Source organism: Schistocerca americana, chromosome 4 (assembly GCF_021461395.2).
Source record: "Schistocerca americana isolate TAMUIC-IGC-003095 chromosome 4, iqSchAmer2.1, whole genome shotgun sequence".
In the NCBI taxonomy this organism is placed as follows: Eukaryota; Metazoa; Arthropoda; class Insecta; order Orthoptera; family Acrididae; genus Schistocerca; species Schistocerca americana.
In genome coordinates, this window is record NC_060122.1 from 62,301,906 (window position 1) to 62,323,916 (window position 22,011).

General features: G+C 44.2%; 1 protein-coding gene across 1 annotated transcript in view; it reads left to right on the plus strand.

Annotated features, from left to right (window-relative positions):
* LOC124613258 (polyglutamylase complex subunit TTLL1-like) overlaps window positions 1-22,011 on the plus strand; it is an 80,020-nt gene that overhangs the window by 48,114 nt on the left and 9,895 nt on the right. Inside the window, exons 6-7 of the mRNA XM_047141950.1 lie at window positions 4,784-5,014; window positions 20,979-21,088. Of these exons, the coding sequence (XP_046997906.1) occupies window positions 4,784-5,014; window positions 20,979-21,088 (341 nt within the window). The remainder of the gene's footprint in view (window positions 1-4,783; window positions 5,015-20,978; window positions 21,089-22,011) is intronic.

Sequence of the window (22,011 nt, forward strand, 5' to 3'; positions counted from 1 at the left end):
GGTTTCGGAACAGGAACGACGATAGCTTCCCGCCATCGTCTGGGAAAAGTACTGTCGGTCCAAATTCGATTATAAAGGCGAAGGAGGTAACGCAGACTATGGGTTGATAAATGCAGCAACATTTGGACGTGGATACCATCCGGTCCTGGGGCAGAGGAGCTAGAAGAAGAGAGTGAATGTTGGAGTTCCCGCATGGAGAAAACAGTATTGTAGCTTTCGCGATTTTGAGAGGAGAAAGCAAGAGGTCGCACTTCCGCTGTACGTTTCTTCGGGAGAAACGCTGGCGGGTAATTTGAAGAGCTCGAAATCTCAGCAAAGTGCTGACCCAACGAGTTGGAAATTGTGACGGGGTCCACTAATGTGTCATGCGCGACAGTGAGCCCGGAGACCGGGGAGAAACTAGGCGCGCCTGAGAACCGTCGAAGCCGACTCCAAACTTCCGAGGAGGGAGTGATGGTGTTAAATGAGCTAATAAAGAATTTCCAGCTTGCCTTCTTGCTATCGCGGATGACACGACAGCATCGCGCTCGGAACTGCTTATAGCGGATACAGCTGGCCAAAGTAGGATGGTGGCGGAAAACGCGGAGAGCACGTCGCCGCTCACGTATTGCATCACGGCATGCCTCGTTCCACCAAGGAACTGGGGGGCACCGGGGCAATTCGGAGGTGCGTGGTATTGAATGTTCCGCAGCTGTAAGAATAACGTCGGTAATATGTGTGACCTCATCGTCGACGCTGGGAAAGTGATGGTCATCGAATGTCGCTAGAGACGAAAAAAGTGTCCAATCAGCTTGGGCAAACTTCCAGCGTCGCGGGCGCATGTATGGCAGTTGAGGCTGCAGTCCAAGGACACATGGAAAGTGGTCACTCGAGTGTGTATCATCAAAGGCGAACTATTCGAAGCGCCGAGCTAGCAGAACAGTACCGACCGCAAGGTCCAAATGAGATAAATTTGTCGTGGAGGCAGATAAAAATGTAGGGACCCCAGTGTTGAGGCAAACTAGATCCGCTTGGTGGAAGACGTCTAGCAATAGTGAGCCACGTGGACAGGGATGTGGAGATCCCCAAAGCGGGTGGTGGGCACTGAAGTCCCCAACCAGCAAATAGGGGGGGGGAAGCTGACCAAGAAGATGAAGGACATCAGCTCGTGCCATTGCTGTCGACGATGGAATGTATACAGTACAAAGAGAGAACGTGCATCCGGAAAGGGAAAGACGGACGGCGACAGCTTGGAAGGAAGTGTTCAAATGGATTGGGTGATAATGGAGAGTTTCATGGAGAAGAATCATGAGTCCTCCACGTGCTGCAGTGTCTTCAACAGAGGGGAGATCATATCGGGCGGACTGAAAATGAGGGAGAACAAAGCGGTCATGGGGATGCAGCTTTGTTTCCTGTAGACAGAAGATGACCGGCGAGTAGGATCGTAAGAGGATCGACAATTCATCCCGATTGGCTCGAGAACCGCGAATATTCCAGTGGATAATGGACATAGGGTGAACAGAAAATGGAGGAATGTGACCAAGGTCGCTGTCAACTCAACGACTGCTCAGAGCTTGCATGGAATGGCATTCAGCCGAAGGCAGAAGATCCTGATCCATAGGCTGGTCAGGAGCAGCTCCTGCCACCAGCGATCGGCCGGTTGATCGGCCGCCAGCAGTGCGCCTCGGCGACACAGAAGACGGCTGAGGGCGATTTCCGCCAGGTGGTGCTGTAGATGGGACACGCCGTGGCGGAGAAGGAGAGGAACTGGGCTTCTTAGTAGCCTTCTTGGAAGTATGATGTTTAGATGAAGGAGGAACCGATGATTGGGAAGTTGCGGTACGTAAAAGCTCTTCACGAGTATGCTCTTTTTTCGAAGTCTTGGTGTCTGACTTTTGAGCTCGAGATTTAGCAGAACTCGACGAAGGGTGAGCCAGAGAGTGGGCAGGCGAAAGTGGTGAGGTTGAACGGGCGATCTTTGCGCTGGCTGATCTGACGACCGTGGCACTAAAGGTGAGGTCGCAAGTCTGCGTGGCCGCCTCCTTTGTTGGCCGAGGAGAAGCAATGACAGTGCTGTATTTTCCTGTCTGAGGCACGGTGGGCTGTCGACTGGCGAATAATTTTCGAGCAGCAAAGGTCGACACCTTTTCCTTCACTCTAATTTCCTGGATGAGCTTTTCGTCCTTAAAAACGGGGCAATCTCGAGAGGAAGCAGCGTGGTCACCCATACAGTTGATGCAGCGAGGGGATGGAGGAGGACAAGCACCCTCATGAGCATCCTTGTCACACGTAACACATTTGGCTGGATTGGAACAGGACTGGCTGGTGTGATTGAACCGCTGAAACCGATAGCAACGCGTAGGGTTTGGGACGTAAGGGCGAACGGAAATTATCTCATAGCCTGCTTTGATTTTCGATGGGAGTTGAACTTTGTCAAATGTCAAGAAGACAGTGCGGGTTGGAATGATGTTCGTGTCAACCCTTTTCATAACCCTATGAACAGCCGCTACGCCCTGGTCAGACAGGTAGTGCTGAATTTCTTCGTCAGACAATCCATCGAGGGAGCGTGTATAAACGACTCCACGCGAGGAATTTAAAGTACGGTGCGGTTCCACCCAGACAGGGAAGGTGTGTAGCAGTGAGGTACGCAACAATTTTTGTGCCTGGAGGGCACTGACTGTTTCTAACAACAGGGTGCCATTCCGTAATCTGGAACAAGACTGTACAGGACCTGCAATTGCGTCGACACCTTTCTGAATAATGAAAGGGTTGACCGTGGAGAAGTTGTGACCTTCGTCAGACCGAGAAACAACAAGGAACTGTGGCAACGATGGAAGAACTGTCTGTGGCTGAGACTCAGTGAACTTACGCTTGTGAGCAGACATAGTGGAAGGTGAGGAAACCATTGCGGAAAAATCCCCCATGATTACCAGCGTCTCCGATGGCGCACTCCTCCCTTGTGGGGGCCCTCTCTGAGGGCACTCCCGCCTTAGGTGATTGTTCACACCTCAGGTCACACCTCCCGACAAACGGATGGAGGGAACAATCGGCACTTTCGGAAGGTATCAGCTCGGGTAATCACCCCTCCCTGGGCCTGGCCGTTGCCAGGGGGTACGTACGTGTCCTACCTGTCTACCCGGGGCGGGGAATTACGCGTTACCCCGTCACCGGCTACGCATGGAACTGCGTGGGTCGGCCTTCAGACACGCACAGGGAGGAAAAATGAGAAAGGGAAAGGAAAGAAGAGGGGTCTCAAACGCCGCAGCGGAGAAAAGGGCAAAGAGAAGAGGGAAGGAAAAGAGAAGGACAGAGGAAAGACGAAGACTTGCAAGTGTAGAAAGCAAGGAATTTGTAAGAGTTTCGAGCGTCCGTCTCTGGACGTAGGCACAAACCATACTCCCAGAGGGGGAGAAAGGGAAGGAAAGAGCCAGAGGTGAGGGGGGGGGGGGCGAAGATGGGGGACGGGGAAGGATGCGGAAAGGGAGGGTATGCAGCCCGGAAAGGAAGGAGGGCCACATTAGCTCAGGGTCCCGTGCTCGCTACGCACGTATCCACAAAAGAGTTGTGGACCCCCTGGGGGGATGGCTGTGCATTGTCGTGCAACAGAAAAACATCCTGCTTTTGCCGATGTGGTGGAACACGACTCAGTCGAGCTTGAAGTTTCTTCAGTGCTGTCATATGTGCATCAGAATTTATGGTGGTTCCACTTGGCATGTGTCCACTAGCAACAGTCTTTCGGAATCGAAAAACACCGTAGCCATAACTTTTCCAGCAGAAGGTGTGGTTCTGAATTTTTTTTCTTATGTGAGAAACACAGTAGCCATAACTTTTCCAGCAGAAGGTGTGGTTCAGAATTTTGTTTCTTATGTGAATTTGCCTGGTGCCACTGCATTGATTGCCTCTTCGTCTCTGGTGAAAAATTATGGAGCCATGTTTCATCACCTGTCACAGTTCTTCCAAGAAATTCATCTTCATCATTCTAGTACTGTTCCAAACGTTCGCTGCATTCCGTTTTTCTTCTTTCTTTGTGAGCCACTGTCAACATCCTGGGGACCCACCTGGCACAAACCTTTTTTAACGCCAACACTTTCAGTATTCTGCAAACAGTTACTTCCCCTAGCCCAACGTGGCGTGACAATTCGTTCACTGTGATGCGTTGCCAGCAGTCAGCAATTCGTTAACTCTCTGCACATTGTCTGGAGTGTGTGCAGTACGAGGCCTGCCGCTGCGAGGACAATCCTCAATATTGCCGTGCCCGCTTTCATCACGTAACCTGCTTGCCCACTGACTAACTGTACTGCGATCGACAGCAGCATCTCCCTACACTTTTTTCAACCCCTTGTGGATGTTTCCGCTGTCTCGTTTTCACAGCACAGGAATTGTATGACAGCACGTTGCTTCTGACGAACGTCACGTGTAGCAGCCATCTTGAAGACATGCTGTGCCGTCGCAACTCACGGGAACAGGTTGAACTAATTTTGAAAACAAGCGGTAAGGATGTATCGACACACTGTAAAACTTTCACACATGCAAAATGAAAACTGAAATTTAAAAAAATTGTGTGCATTTCTTTCGGAGTGACCCTCATACTTGTTTTAAGTGTAGTTGCGTGAGTTGGCGTAAAATGGTAACCAGTTCATTAATGATAAAAATAATCAGGTATTCATATCCTGTAAACTGACTCGTTCCACATCATTTCCATAAAGGAATCGTTAAAATTATGGAACATGAAACTAGCTAAGTAAGTTCGTGAATTAAAAGTCACGAATTGCGTCAAGCAGCCCCGGTGTCCGCTTGCCCGCAGACGGAGTACAAGGAGGGCCACGGCGGCAAGTGGGGGGTGGAGAACCTGCGCCTCTACCTGGAGGGCACTCGCGGCGCCGCCGTCACCCAGAAGCTCTTCGACGACATCTCGTGGCTGATCGTGCACTCGCTCAAGGCGGCAGTGCCCGTCATGGTCAACGACCGCCACTGCTTCGAGTGCTACGGCTACGACATCATCATCGACAAGAACCTCAAGCCGTGGCTCATAGAGGTGAACCGGCGACCCATCTTTGCCATCATCTTCTGATACAACCATTAAGGTTCTCTACTTATACCTGAAACCTGTTTGTGGGTTGCTATGTTCTTTGAATATGGTGAATATACAGAGCTCATTTCGCAAGCCAGTACTGACTGAAGAAATGATTTCTGTAAGGTGGAAGGATTATGCAAAGGGACTATACAAGGGAAATGAATTTGTGGACAGTATTATGGAAATGGAAGAGGAGGTAGGTGAGGATGACTTGGTAGATATGATTCGGCGAGCATTGCGTGACAGATGGCTGAAAGATCAAAGCTGAAACAAGGCTGATGCAGTAGGTGACATTCCCCCAGGATTATTGAGGTACTTGGAGAAGCTAGCCAAGGCAGACCTATTCCATCTGGTGTGCAAGACATTTGAGTCTGGAAAAATGTACTTACACGTCAACGAGAAACGTAATACTTTCAAAGATAGTGGGTACTGAGAGATGTGAGTGCTACCGATCCATCAGTTTAAATAGTCATATTTGCAAAATACTGACACATCTTATTTACATAATAATGGAAAAATTGGTGGAAGCCGACCTTGGGATTGATCAGATTGGGTTCCAGAAAAGTGTAACAACACGCGGATCAGCTGACCCTACGCCTTATCTTAGAATAAAGCTCAAAAACGTATGTTAATTGCATTATTATACCTACAGAAATTCTTTTAATGTTGTCTGGAAGACACTCTTTTCAGTTATGAACATAGTATGAATAAAGTACAGTGAGCGGAAGCTTGTCTACAACATGTAGTAAAGCTAATGAGCAGTTCTAAAGTCGAAGGACATGAAACGGAAACAGTAGTTGAGAGTATATTGAGACAGGATTGTTGCGTATCACCTATGTCATCCTGTCCACATATTAGAAAAGCACTAAAGGAAACCGAGGAGAAATTGAAAAGGGCATCAAAGTTCAGGGAGAAGATATGAAATAACGAAGGATTGCTGATAACACTGTAATTCTGTCCATCTGCATCTACACCTATTAACCACCATTCTCTTCACGCTTAAATGCTTGACACACCCGTCATCGAACCACTTTTAGCCCATTTCTCTGCCATGCTACTCTCGAATAACACATGGCTGAAATGAAACTTAAATCTTTCTCACCGAACTCCAATTCGTTAAGATGATCGTTAATCGCTATGTACGTGGGAGTCAACAAAATATTGTCGCATTTGGAGGAGAAGAGTGGTGACTCAAATAAATTCAAACTGAGATTGTGTCGCAAAGAGAAACACCTTTCTTTTAATAACTGCCACTCTCATCCGCGTATCTTATCTTTGACACCTTTATTTTTTCACTGTAAAACGAAACAGGCTTCTGTTCATTGAAATTATTTGATGTCATCCGCCAAACCTTCCTGGCAAGGATCCCATACCATGCAGCAGTACTCCAGAATGGAATGGACAGGCATAATGTAAGCAGTAAAACAACCTCTGTACCACCCCACTCTCCATTGTTGCCAAATTTATTCAAAATGGTGGAGCTAAATGGCTACGAAGTATATGGCACTGTCACAATGACGTCATGGCAAAAGTTTAGATTTTGGCGGGAAAATAGGTCAGTTGGGCCATTTCTACTAACCTAACCCCCTCCCCCCAATCCCTCCCTACACCCCAGAAAATAAAGGAAAGTTCAGATTCCATTTGGACAATGCAACACACCGTGGCTATCTCCACTAAGCTGAGAAAATGGTGGGAAAAAACGACACTAGGGCTACTGCCACTAACCTAAGTCATCCAACCACCCACTCTTCCTAGGAATTAGTGGGAAAAGGACACTGCTGAATAAGATGGGTTTTTTTTTGTCATCAGTCTACTGACTGGTTTGATGCGGCCCGCCACGAATTCATTTCCTGTGCTAACCTCTTCATCTCAGAGTAGCACTTGCAACCTACGTCCTCAATTATTTGCTTGACGTATTCCAATCTCTCTCTTCCACTACAGTTTTTGCCCTCTACAGCTCCTTCTAGTACCATGGAAGTCATTCCCTCATGTCTTAGCAGATGTCCTATCATCCTGTCCCTTCTCCTTATCAGTGTTTCCCACATATTCCTTTGCTCCCCGATTCTGCGTAGAACCTCCTCATTCCTTACCTTATCAGTCCACCTAATTTTCAACATTCGTCTATAGCACCACATCTCAAATGCCTCGATTCTCTTCTGTTCCGGTTTTCCCACAGTCCATGATTCACTACCATACAATGCTGTAATCCAGACTTACATCCTCAGAAATTTCTTCCTCAAGCTAAGGCCGGTATTTGATATTAGTAGACTTCTCTTGGCCAGAAATGCCTTTTTTGCCATAGCGAGTCTGCTTTTGATGTCCTCCTTGCTCCGTCCGTCATTGGTTATTTTACTGCCTAGGTAGCAGAATTCCTTAACTTCATTGACTTCGTGACCATCAATCCTGATGTTAAGTTTCTCGCTGTTCTCATTTCTACCACTTCTCATTACCTTCGTCTTTCTCCAATTTACTCTCAAACCATACTGTGTACTAATGAGTACAGACTGTTCCTTCCGTTCAGCAGATCATTTAATTCTTCTTCACTTTCACTCAGGATAGCAATGTCATCAGCGAATCATATCATTGATATCCTTTCACCTTGTATTTTAATTCCACTCCTGAACCTTTCTTCTATTTCCATCATTGCTTCCTCGATGTACAGATTGAAGAGTAGGGGCGAAAGGCTACAGCCTTGTCTTACACCCTTCTTAATACGAGCACTTCGTTCTTGATCGTCCACTCTTATTATTCCCTCTTGGTTGTTGTACATATTGTATATGACTCGTGTCTCCCTATAGCTTACCCCTACTTTTATCAGAATCTCGAACAGCTTGCACCATTTTATATTGTCGAACGCTTTTTCCAGGTCGACAAATCCTATGAAAGTGTCTTGATTCATCTTTAGCCGTAACGTCAGAATTGCCTCTCTCGTCCCTTTACTTTTCCTAAAGCCAAACTGATCGTCACCTAGCGCATTCTCAATTTTCTTTTCCATTCTTCTGTATATTATTCTTGTAAGCAGCTTCGATGCATGAGCTGTTAAGCTGATTGTGCGATAATTCTCGCACTTGTCAGCTCTTGCCGTCTTCGGAATTGTGTGGATGATGCTTTTCCGAAAGTCAGATGGTATATCGCCAGACTCATATATTCTACACACCAACGTGAATAGTCGTTTTGTTGCCACTTCCCCCAATGATTTTAGAAATGTTATCTATCCCTTCTGCCTTATTTGACCGTAAATCCTCCAAAGCTCTTTTAAATTCCGATTCTAATACTGGATCCCCTATCTCTTCTAAATCGACTCCTGTTTCTTCTTCTATCACATCAGACAAATCCCCGGGGCCAGGGATTTTCTCTGCCTCGCGATGACTGGGTGTTGTGTGATGTCCTTAGGTTAGTTAGATTTAAGTAGTTCTAGGGGACTTATGACCACAGCAGTTGAGTCCCATAGTGCTCAGAGCCATTTGAACAGTAACACACCCTCTGCCATATCTTCCTATTCATAACGAATCCTACACCTGTTATACCATTTTCTGCTGCTGTTGATATTACCCGATACTCATCTGACCAGAAATCCTTGTCTTCCTTCCACTTCACTTCACTGACCCCTACTATATCTAGATTGAGCCTTTGCATTTCCCTTTTCAGATTTTCTAGTTTCCCTACCACGTTCAAGCTTCTGACATTCCACGCCCCGACTTGTAGAATGTTATCCTTTCGTGGATTATTCAGTCTTTTTCTCATGGTAACCTCCCCCTTGGCAGTCCCCTCCCGGAGATCCGAATGGGGGACTATTCCGGAATCTTTTGCCAATGGAGAGATCATTATGACACTTCTTCAAATATAGGCCACATGTCCTGTGGATACAGGCTACGTGTCTTTAATGCAGTGGTTTCCATCGCCTTCTGGACCCTCATGTCGTTGATCATTGCTGATTCTTCCGCCTTTAGGGGAAATTTCCCACCCCTAGGACAAAAGAGTGCCCTGAACCTCCATCCGCTCCTCCGCCCTCTTTGACAAGGCCGTTGGCAGAATGAGGCTGACGTCTTATGCCGGAAGTCTTCGGCCGCCAATGCTGATTATTTATCAAAATTTAGGCAGTGGCGGGGATCTAACCCGGGACCGAAAGCGTTTTGATTATGAATCAAAGACGCTACCCCTAGACCACGGGTAGATGAATAAGATGCATACAAGCCTATGTTTTGCAGGCAGTCTTTATTTAAACCATTAGAGGCAGTAACTCCAACCAGTTTCACCACAAGGTCCGAAGTCCAACCGATTTCGTGCACAGGACTGTCACCAGAGGGCATTGTCATACCTTCTGTGACGTAATCCAAGATGGTGGACTGCGGAGGAAAAATGGCGGGAAAAGTTCTCAGATTGCGTTGGGCTCCTGGATACATTGGATGTAAGTCTTTATTTTCAGTCTTTATTTAAACAATTTGAGACAGTAGCTCCATACAGTGTGTCCACCATAAAGTCCAGAGTCAAACTGACCTAGTACACAGTACTGCCACCTGAAGGCACTGTTGTACCTTCCATGACACTAGAGTGACTTTTCATCCTATGGTGGTCTGCAGGAAAATTGCGGGAAAATGACTCAGCCTGTTCTGGGCTGTTGGAAGGAGAAGGAGTCTACTTTATTTATTTTGGAACAATTTATGTATGGACGGATTTCCCATAGTTTATTTATTACACTGATACAAACACATGCTCTGACATGCTTGGGGTCGCAATTCACAGCCTACAGACCAACAAATTACTCGTAAATCAGCGAAATAATGCTGCACACACGCTCATCAATTATAAACTCTCGAAATAATGCATACAATTTATTTAGGGACGCATTTCATCTATTTTATTTATTACACTAATGGAAAACACTCACCTAGCTTGCTTGAGGTCGCAGTAATTAGTCTACAGACCTGCCAACTACAAGTAAATCACCTAAATAATAAATCGCTTTCAAACTATAGTCAACCACGATGTATCAGCAAATTGGTCTCCTACAGAACCTCATAGTATGCATGCTGGGTGGCGCGCTCACGCTTGTCCCATATGCAAGACGCCCCCAGGCATGTGTATTTGCCATTGGTGGCACAATACCCCTCTACCTATGGATACTGTCGTCACAGGTCTTGCTATACAAATCTGTTCCAGAATAACATAGACTGTTTTCCTCCTAGCGATCCTAACGGGACATGCGGGCTGCCGTGAATGTGTGCTTACCTGCCCAGAGTGGCTGACGAATCGCTGCGAAATGCGTGTGTAGCGGCTCACCATCTGAAAGGTTCTCCATGTTATACCGATGTCACATGGCTATGTAAAATATGAGTTGAGTTGAGCACTCGGAAATTGTAAAGTGCTCCAGAAATAGTTAACGATCTTTTTGTAAGAGCTTTCATGATGTCTCAGCTTGTCTGCATGGAATTCTTCTCCTAACAGAACCTGTATACGAAAAATAGCGCAGATTATCGCCGAATACATTCATCCTGATTGGTCCTAACATAACACCCTGTCCATCACGTGTTACACTTTCCACTTTCAATGAACAAATCTGAAACACAAACGTCCCCACTGCTATGTAGAGGCTCCTATGTTCCCAGTACAAAGGATATCTTGTGAATGAATGGAGCATTCTGATTGACTCTTAGTGAATTTACCTGCGAAATACTAAAGCTGCCATAGTGGAAACACTGTCCGCCTTTTTTTTCTGCAGATGAGATGTTAAATGGCAAAATCTATTTGGTACAAATCGCCATATTGGGCTGACAACTAAACCCAGCAAATTGGCCTACAGATTGTCAGATACGGAAAGACTCTTACTCATTTACTCTGTTCTGCCACTGAAGACAGGAGCATGAAACTGATCTCCAGAGCAGCAATATTTCACCACTTACCAAGTCAATGTAATAAACATACAATTCGTATCCTGTGCCATACAAAAACGCCCCTTTTCCATAATCGGTATAGCTAACGCTCACCAGACACTCGTACATATGAGTATACCACAAAGACGGATGGGATAAGCACATGCACCGTAGGTATACTCCTCGTTGCATGAGATATTTCCTGCGAGGTCAGGCGGTCATACAATCACAATGCGTGACCAGAGCGTCCTCAGCAGACTAAAGTCACTCTCAGAACTGTTCTACAAATTCGTATTCGGTTCCCCTCGGTACTGCTTCCAGCCCCAACCTGCTTGCTTGCTTGCTTTTCTACACCCATCCCCAGACTCTGGGATTACAAGAACATATGCAATTTCGCATGGTTTGCCAGAATAGCAATATCGCTTGCATAGCAGCATCACTCATGCAACATAGTTTTGAATATATAGACTGGACATTTTTACTCTAGAAACCTGAACCTTTAACAAGGTGGAGCATGCTGTAAACCACTGAGTAACTAGAAACTGGGTAACTAGGTCTACTTAGACCTTTATGTGAAAAGTAGAAAACAGTTGAGGAAACTGCTGTCAGTGATGTAACAGATTACAAATCATACCTATAATTTACAAAATCAACTAAAGTGTTTCTCATGTCTAGAGAACCAGTAAATGTCTCTTCCACCCGTCTTTCACCTGGTAGACACACGAAGCACAGTCGATGTTCTCTCAACTGAATAAAGGTGTGAAATATGCAGCCACGCCCCAATATCGACTCTTCTCAAATTTCCACACGATCACGAAAGCTGTCCAACAGATACTAAATATTAGTTCGCTATTCGGCCGTCTAGAGGACAGCACGGTTAAGTCAGCTACATCCCTGCATCTCAACAGGTCTCTCCATTTGGACAGCTCCTCCATTAGCCAGAAACGTGAATCATGCCCTCCGCAGGCCACCGGCGCTGTGCGGCACACACACCCAGTCAGAAAATCATTCTAGGTAATTGGTCACATATATATTTAATCATAGTACTTGCAGTTAAATATTACAATCACGGTCTCAGTTGAATGACATCTGACAATGAGTGAACTATCGGAGATACACCCTGCTCAAGGGTGGGGCTCTGCAAACAGAAGTATCTGTACAATTCTTATGACTTGACATACTCTTCTCTTTGCTATCACAGTATCCCACCTCAAATGCATACCCTCTTATGACTGGACATAGCCATTTCCTTTGCAATTATCAGAACACTGTTTGTAGATACTTTATAAGCTTGATGCTCAAGGTGAACCTCTCACACAACCCCTAAAACTAACGAAATAATAGCAACCGAAAGTCAACAATGGGTGAACATGCCTCACAAGTCGTTCTTGCGAGATGTAATACTGTGCCTTAGAAACATAGACGTAATCGTCTTACAAACAGATGTTAAAAGGCATGGCAATATTAGTATCACAACAGGTCCTGGTTCTACAGACACACACAAGGATTCGTGTTAAAAGCTCTCCTGGATTTATAAATCGAGGTATGGCGTTACCTCTGAATGAATTGGGTTTTTCCAGACTAACACAGTGACACTGAATATAGACAGTGATCGTAGCACTGTATATTTCCAGACCAGCAGTGCAATTACACGTAGGCCACAATGCAACCTCGTGATAAAATTGTTGAATTTTGAAAGTGATTCGGCTAAGGAACGTGGTATGAAAGTGCTGCTTGCGGATCCCTCATGTAGCCCCTTGATATTTCTCCAGTATTTGTAATGTATTCTGTATCAATACCATGTCAGTAGTTCCACTATATATCCACTGGATTATGGTTGATGGTTGATTGAGAAGGATCACAAACAGTAGATGGCATGGTGACTGAGGTCATAAGAAATGTACACAGGCCTCTCAGATCTCTACAGTATCGCTATCTGCTAGAAATGATGTCTATGATCTGGAATAAAGTCTTTCCATTCAACCACATACATCTGTTGAATCCGATGGAGAAGTCCTTTAACGATTACAGCCAGTCTGCTACAATAAAATTCCAACATTGTTTTAGGTAGTCCCTATGCATCTTGCAACTGCTGTCATTTCTGCAGCTTAGTGCATGAGACCGTTCGAATTTAAGTTGGAACTGAGCGTACGTCGGAGAGAGCCAAATCTACCACTTTCTGCAACATGCATATAAATAGAGTGACCTGAGTTGGTGCGACAGGACCACGATTTGACCATTCGGTGCAAATGGGAAAAGATGTCGTAACTCTGCCAATGGTGCACGACGTGTTAGGTCAGCGTGAAATGAAGCCTGCTTGTACAGCACTAGATAGTATAGAAGGCAGTAAGGGAACTGGGAGAAGGACGTGGATTTTGTTACTGTAATGTGGTGCATCCCCAAAATACGTACAGATACTACAGTCTGAAGCACATCTATGTCCCTCAGGGCCCATTCATGTCTATCAGTCCTACATGCTATCTTCTGCAGCACTTTACAATATCCGAGAAGTCAACTTGGCTCTTATTTTACATAGCCAAGTGACAACGGTATAACATTGAGAACCATTTAGATGGTCAGTCGCCTTGCATCCATTTCACAGCAATGCGTCAACCACACTGGGCAGGTAAGCACGTGTTCATGGCTAGACGCAGCTACCATGTCCCGTTAGGATCGCGGGGGGGGGGGGGGGGGGGAGCGCATTCTATGTTAATCTGGAACAGATTGCTATAGCACGGCCTGTGACATCAGTATCAATAGGTAAAGGGGTATCGTCCCAGCAATGGTATACACGCATGCCCAGATTCGTCTTGCGTATGGGACTGGCATGACCATGCCATCTGGCATGTGCATGTTAGAGTTCTGTAGGGGACCAGTTTGCTGATATATCGTGGTTGACTATAGTTGGAAAGTGTTTTTATACTTGCACTGAGTGTTTGTGCAGCGCATTATATTCGGCTATTTAAGCGTTGTGAGCATGTAGTCAGAGAGTTATATATGCATTATTTCGGTGATTTAGGAGTTGTTTTCGTGTCTGTCACATTATTTTGTGAACAAGTCTGTAGGCACTGGAATGCATGATTTCGACAGTTGACGAATAGCAAGCATGTTTGCAGCATTATTTTGACAATTTACGAGTAGTATGAGTCTCTGCACATCAGTGTATTGCATTATTTAGGTGATTTACAAGTAGTTTGCAGGTCTGTAGATTATTTACTGCGACATCAAGCACGCCAGGGTGAGTGTTTTGTATTAGTGTAATAAATAAAATAGGTGAAATCCGTCCCTAAATAAATGGTATGCTTTGTGTCGAGAGTTTATAATTTGTGAGTGTGTATGCACGTCTGTGAACTTCATTTATTTCGGTGATTTACGATTAGTTTGCAGTTTTGTAGGCAGTTAAATGCATTATTTCAAGAATTTACTATTAACAGGCGTGTTTGCGAGCTTTATACATACATTATTTCGACAATTTACGAAATTTTTGCTTGTCTGTACGTCATTTTACTGCATTATTTTGGTGATTTACGAGTAGTATGCAGGTCTGTAGGCTGTAAATTGCGACCCCCAAGCATATCAGAGCGCGTGTTTTGTATCAGTGTAATAAATAAAGTGTGTGAAATCCATCCCTAGATAAATTGTTCCAAAATAAATAAAGTACACTCATTCCCCTCTCCAGCAGCCCACCTCAGGCTCAGTGTACTAAGCCTGTTGGACTCCAGACATCATGGTGGACACACTGGATGGAGCTACTGCCTTAAATTGTTTAAATAAAGCGTGAAAATAACGACTTACGTCCAACCTATCCACCAGCCGAGCACAGGCTGAGTCCTTTTCCCGCAATTTTCCCTCCTGGACCGGCATCCTGGATTATGTCACAACAGGAACGATGGTGCCCTGTGGTGGCACTACTGTGTATTAGGTCAGTTGGATTCCGGACCTCGTTGTGAACACACTGGATGGAGGTACTGCCCCTAATTGTTTAAATAAAGGTTGCCTGCAAAATAAAATCCTACATCCATCCTATCCAGCACAGGCTGAGTTCTTTTCCCGCCAATTCCTAGGAAGAGGAGGTGGTTGGATGACTTAGGTTAGTGGAGGTAGCCCAAGTACCCTTTTCTACCGCCATTTACTTAGGTTAGTGGAGGTAGCTGCGGTGTGTTGCCTTGTCCTCCTGGAATAAGAACTTCCCGCCATTTTCTGTGGGGGTAGGAGAGGGTTAGAGGGGAAGTGGTTAGGTTAGTGAAGGTAGTACAATTGACCTATTTTCCTGGCAAAATAAATGGTTCAAATGGCTCTGAGCACTATGGGACTTAACATCTTAGGTCATCACTCCCTTAGAACTTAGAACTATTTGAACCTAACTAACTTAAGGACATCACACACATCCATGCCTGAGGCAGGATTCGAACCTGCGACTGTAGCGGTTGTGTGGTTATAGACTGAAGTGCCTAGAACCACTCAGCCACACCGGCCGGCTTTCAAACCAAAGTTTGAACTTCCCACCATGACGTTATTGCGACGTTGCCATATCTATCGCCGTCATCTAGGATCCGCCATGTTGAATAATTTTGGCAACATTGGAGTGTGGGGTGGTATGAAGATTGTTCTACTATTAATGTAGGCAGTCTCTTTGAGCGGATTTGCTGCATCTTTAAAAAGATCCGCCAACAAAAGGCAGTCTTTAGTTCGTCTTCCCCCACAACATTTTCTATTGGATGGTTTCTGTCCATCTCGTTCGTAACTGCAATCAGAAGGTAATTAGTTGAACTAACAGCCTTTAGATTTGTGCAGTTCATTGTGCAACCATAATTCATTGGATTCCTTTTAGCACTCGTGTGTATACACATATAATATCTAAGTCAGTTTGCAATTGGTGTTGATACACTGATGATTTTACTAAACAGTATCATCTGCAAACTATCTAAGAGCGCCGCTCAGATGTTGTCTTAAATCGGTTACATATATTACGAACAGCAGAGGACCTATCAGATTCAGCGGAACGTCTGATATCGCTTCTGTAATACTCGGTGACTGTCATATAATTACTATGAACTGTGACCTTTGTGACGGAGTGTCAGGAATCCACTTGCAGAGCTGCGATGGGACTCCAATGACATGCAGTGTAATTAGAAGCAGTTTGTGAGTCAACCTGGCAAAATCCTTCTGGAAATCTAGAAATATTGAATCAGTTTGGGAACCCCAGCTTAGAGCACTGATTACTTAGTGTGAATAAAGAGGCTGTTGTTTTTCACAAAATGGATGTTTTCTGAATCCGTACTGATAGGTGTCAACAGGTCGTTTTCTACGATTGAATTCACTATGTTCGCACTCAATATTTTTCCAAAATCCTATTGAAATTCAGCGTCCGTAATTGTTTATTCATGTAATCTTTGCAACTTTGAGCTACGACAATAAGGGTCACTCGTCGAGCGAGCGGTTATTCATGAAGTCCTGCTAAATATGGAGTTATTACGTAATCATACTCCAAAAGGAACATGTCTGATGACTGGGTGTTTGTGTGCTGTCCTTAGGTTAGTTAGGTTTAAGTAGTTCTAAGTTCTAGAGGACTGAAGACCATTGATGTTAAGTCCCATAGTGCTCAGAGCCATTTGAACCATTTTGAACATGTCTGGATAGGAAAATTTGCTTTTATTGATTGATTCAAGTTACCTTGCAACTCTGAGGGTATCTTGTACTATGTTACTCATGTTGGCGGCTGTTCATGGTTTGAATTCTGGAATATTTACATTGATTAAGTTTACTTTGCTGCTCTGAGGTTATCTATTGCTAAGTTACCCATGTTGGCAGCTGTTCCTGCTTTCAATTCTAGAATATTTACTGCTTCTTCTTTGGTGGAGGTATTTCAGAAAACCAGGCTTAGTAACTCCACTTTAGTTGCCCTGTTTTCGGTAACATTACCGTTGCTGATCGGCCAGTGAAGGTATTGACTCTTTCTTGCCGCTCGCGTGTTTTACAGAGTTTCCTTATGGGAAACATTAAAAGTCAACACTAAATTTTCGGCTTCAGTAAAACATCGCCAATCTTACAATTTTTCCGTTATTTGACATCTGGCATGCTCCTTTCGTAGCTTACGCGACAGAGTCCTTCCGCCTCTTATTAATTATCCTTGTTACAGATCCCTCATTTGTCACCACTACTGTTCCGCTGAGTTTAAGTCACATGTGATCTAAGCTACATAGTTAGTTTGGAAAGAATGGAGGCTGTTTTATAGGAAGGCGTCAAGTGAATTTTTATCTATTTTTAAATAGATATATTTTGCGTTGTTCTTTGGTGAGTTTAGATGATGCGGCATTCAAGCTCCCTAACTGCACAACATAATTTCCGAAGGAAACATTTAGTGCCATTCCGGATGAAATTTGATGCCTACCACCGATTTTAAACATGTATTTTCGCCAATAAGGGGAGGTCAAATTGAAGCTACCACCAACTATATTTGTATAAATGACCCTTTCGAAATGAGACAAATATATTCCTCGAACCTTTTGGTCATTTATCACTGTTTGCCTCAGGGAGCTCGGTATTTGCTCAGCATTACTTGTCTTTGAGAGATCATGCGTGTTATTGCAGACATATACACTTCGAGTTGGCTCCTGAACTAATTGCTCAACATAATTTTCGAAGGAAACATTTAGTGCCATTCCGGATGAAATTTGATGCCTACCACCGATTTTAAACATGTATTTTCGCCAATAAGGGGAGGTCAAATTGAAGTCCCCACCAACTATAATTGTATAAATGATCTTTTCGAAATGAGACAAATATATTCCTTGGGCCCTTCAGCAACCGTATTTCGTGAATTGAAGCTCGGTAAAAGGACCAAGTTATTTCTTTATTATGGTTGTTAAGTGTAACCTCTATTCATACTACCTGACAGCAATTATCCACTTCAACGTCGCTACGAGATAAAGTACTTCTATCAGTAACAAACACACGTCCACCAGCTGAATGCAGTCCATCACTTCTGAACACCATTAGGTCTTTAGTAAAAGGCTCTGCTGAACTTATTCCGGCTCCGGCTAGATTTCAGTATACATAACGATTTGACATTCTGAGAACTCTGCTTTTTTTTTTTCAACACAGACACGACAATTTTCAGCTACAATACCAATGGTTCCTGGAGCTATCCTTGCTCTGTGTTTGACACGCACTCTTTGAGACCGAAGCTCTGTTTCCACTTTTCCTAGAAATTCTAACCAAAAAAACTGCCCAGTCCATTCCGCTCAGCCCCGGCTACCCATATCCCTGCTTCCTGTATGTAATGGACCCCTGAACTTTTCAGTGGATCCCGAGGCCAATCCATCTTATGGCGCAAGCGTAGGAACTTGCAGCCTTCATGGTTGCAGAACCTTCTGAGCCTCTGGTTTGACCAACTCTTTAACAGATGTCCGTAATCGGTTCTGTCGAAGATGCTACACATAGTGACCTCTCTCTTCATCTTGCAAGCAAGCCTGGCCGTCTTCAGACTACGTATATCCACTAGAAACCAAAAACATTTTTTCCTGTTCCACAGCGACACACGTCGTTACTACCTACAGTTGCCACTACCTGCAGTTGGCTACCATGACCTCTTCAGGGCATCCGAAAGGACACGTTCTACTCCCGCACTGACTCTAGCCAGTACGTACACCAAGTGCACAATGGATTTCTTCCCCTCATAGGCAGTCATATTTCTAGTAACTTCCACCACGCAGACTTTAAATGAATTGAAACAGCAGTTAAATGTAATAGATAATGTCTTCAAAAGAGGGTTGAAAATTACATAAACGAAAGTGAAACAAGGGTAATGATGGACTGTAGTCGAATGAAACCAGGGAATGCTGAACGAATTAGATTAGGAAATGAAATACTAACATTGTTCGACTAGTTTTGCTGTCTAGGGATGAAAATAACTCATTGTGCTAGAAATAGAGAAGATGTACACTACAGATGCAGTAGCATGAAAATACACTAGCAACAGGAAGACAGAAAAAAAGGACGAAGCACCACAGAGGAATTATCCGAATCGAACGGAAATCGGAAGATATGATTTACATCTGCAGGCAAACAAATAATTTCAGTTTCAGTAAATGAGGATGATTCATTCACGAGGAAGAGCTTCACAAACTGAGCAAATCAAAATGGCGTTGATCCACCTCTGGTCATTATACCAGCAGTCACTCGGCTTGGTATTGGTTGACAGAGTTGTTGGACGTCCACCTGAGGGATATGGCGCTAAATTCTGTCTAATTGGGGCTTTAGATCGTGGTAAGAGGGCCCTGTTCACTAGTATGGGTATTTTGACGTTGCACTCTAAATATATATACTCTTTACTGTCGTTTCGTGTTAACAATGTCAGCTTATTCCCAGAAAATAGCAACTTTCACTCAGTAAATACTCGGCAGAAATCCAATCGGCATTTGGATTGCACTTCTTTAACTCTTGTGCAGAAAGATGTTCATTCAGTATACTGCTGCATCCATTTTCAATAAGCTACCACAATAATTCAAAATCTTAGCAGTAATCCATGCTCTTTCAAATCGAAACGGAAGAGTTTCCTCATGGGTCATTCCTTCTATTCTGTTGAGGAGTTCCTTGAAAAATTAAGCTGATTCTTATATTTTTGATTGCTTCTTCATAAACTTATGGCTTGACTTTTTGCGAGTCCATAAACGTTTTATTTCATCTGTTATTACTTTTACGTTGTAGTTTCATGCACTGACACGTTCCATGACCTTGGAGATTTGCTCCTCAATTTGGTCCTACGGAACTAGACGTGTGATTGAAATAAATAAAAAATACTACTCCAGACCTTCTCAAATAGGCAGAGATCCATCGAACTTGCTGGCGAAGATAAGGTTAGGAAAGTGAGAAGACAAGCAGCTGAAACTCTCGCCGTGTGCTAGTGGACATTATTTTGCTAACATTTAAGCCCAGGATGGTTTGCCATGAAGGCCAACAAAACGGGGCTCCTATTCAAATGTCAAGGGTTTCACCGATTACTCCAACTGGCTTCTTCAAGCCCAGCTACACGTCCTCTCTCAAATGCTGACATCTGCGTACATCGTTTGCTGTCCAATTGAGTACATGGAATGATATTCGCAAAGATCTTACGCGCTGGTATCGACATGTATTCTGTTTGCTATCCATGCCAGGTACCTAGTGAATTGCAATGCAACGTCATAGATTCTTTCATCGGTCGCCAAAGTTAACAGTTTTGCATTTTCTGTCGCTATCTGTATGAATATCAATTTGTGACCAATTTGCATAACTCTTTCGCTGTGCGTCACTTTTTTCTTTCTTTTTTGTCTTAGGGAGTGTTTTGTAAAAAAGAGGAATTTGTTAACCTCCAATACAAAATAAAATGTTAGGATATCTTTGTGAAGGCAATTTCCTAGTTTGTAGCATTATACGAGAGTGAAGCGAGGAGGCTCTGAGCACTATGGGACTTAACTTCTCAGGTCATCAGTCCCCTAGGACTCAGAACTACTTAAACGTAACTAACCTAAGGACAAGACACACGTTCGTGCCCGAGGCAGGATTCGAACCTGCGACCTTAGCGGTCGCGCGGTTCCAGACTGTAGCGCCTAGAACCGCTCGGCCACCCTGACCTGCAAATGAGGAGGATAAACTGTTCAGATGAGAAGCAGATAAAAGATTTTGAAATGCGCTATTATAGAAGAACTCTGAAGACTCAACGAGTAGTTCGGGTAACTGTTGAAAAGGCAACCAGTCAACTAGGAAAGTGAAGAAATTTAGAGCACAACTGACAGAGACAACGAGTCGTTTGACCGGATGCGTCATGAGACATAGAGAAGTCGTTAATTTGGTAGCGAAGAAAACTGTGGAGGGGAGAGGGAGGCTAGCACTTGACTACTGTTAGCAGATTCCAGTGGATGTAGTTCCTGGTATGTACGCAGAGTTGAACAGGCTTACACTGAACGGAGTAGGGTGCAAAGCTGCATCAAACCAGTCTTATGACTGAAGACAACGTGCAGTCTGCCTTGCCTTACATATACAGTAGTCGTAAGTTTGTTGTGTTTCTTCTGTTACAGATTAACGCTTCGCCTTCTATGACATCAACAACTATTAAAGACCGCATCCTTAAAACGAAGTTGATAGACAACATTTTAAACGTCGTTTTGCCACCTGACGGCTTCCCGAGGTGAGTAAGTGACTTCAACAGTCAAAAATTAACTGCGTGTTTTACTTTCTGACAGTTACTAACACTGTTGTACTCTCTGAGACTGCAGAATAGTGTGCAAGTTGCGTTTATGTGTGTGCGTGCGTGCGTGTATGTGTGTCTACTGCTGACAAAGGCCTTAATCGCCGAGAGGTTTCATTGTGTGAATCTTTCTATTGTGCTTATCGCGAGTCAGCATCTCCGCTATATCGTGAGTAACCACTTTCCTTCTCTGGTGTTGTTACATTCCACCCTGGATTTTCCATTGTTGGACTGTTGGACTCTTTTGCGACTGATTTCCACGAGTTACGAGCCAGTACAGACAGATTCGGAGAAAGGAGGAACGTAAAGCCGACCCATTCGTTTTCGGCTTTACCACTTACAGCGTTAACCCTGTATTCTGCGTAGGTCTTCTGGTTAAATCGTCAGAGTTTGCAACTTCTCTCTTGCTACTTACCTCTCCAGTCATCCTTCTCCTTTGAGAATCTCAAGACCCGACATTTTTTGTTTACGATTTTGTAAGTCATTGCAACAGTGCCATTATGATAATTTTCTGCCAATTTCTTCCACTGTCTCAGTACTTTCACTGTCCTTACCGCATTACAGTGTCCAACTATTACAACAAAAAAACCTACTTTCCACAAAATACCACTCCTTTCACCCGTAATAATCTGTCATCCCCATCTTGTCACTTGACTCTCCTCTGTTCAACTGACCGTACATAATAATTCGGTTCTCCTTTCCACATGTCACCGTCCTTTCGTTACCACGAAGAAAAACAACTTCTCCGCAGAATACCGCTTACCTCTGCACTATTAAACTGAGATGTTACTTCTGTCCACATTTACACATCAGCATACGCTTCTCAGTTGTCACTTCTGCCGTAAAGTTTAAAAAAATTAACT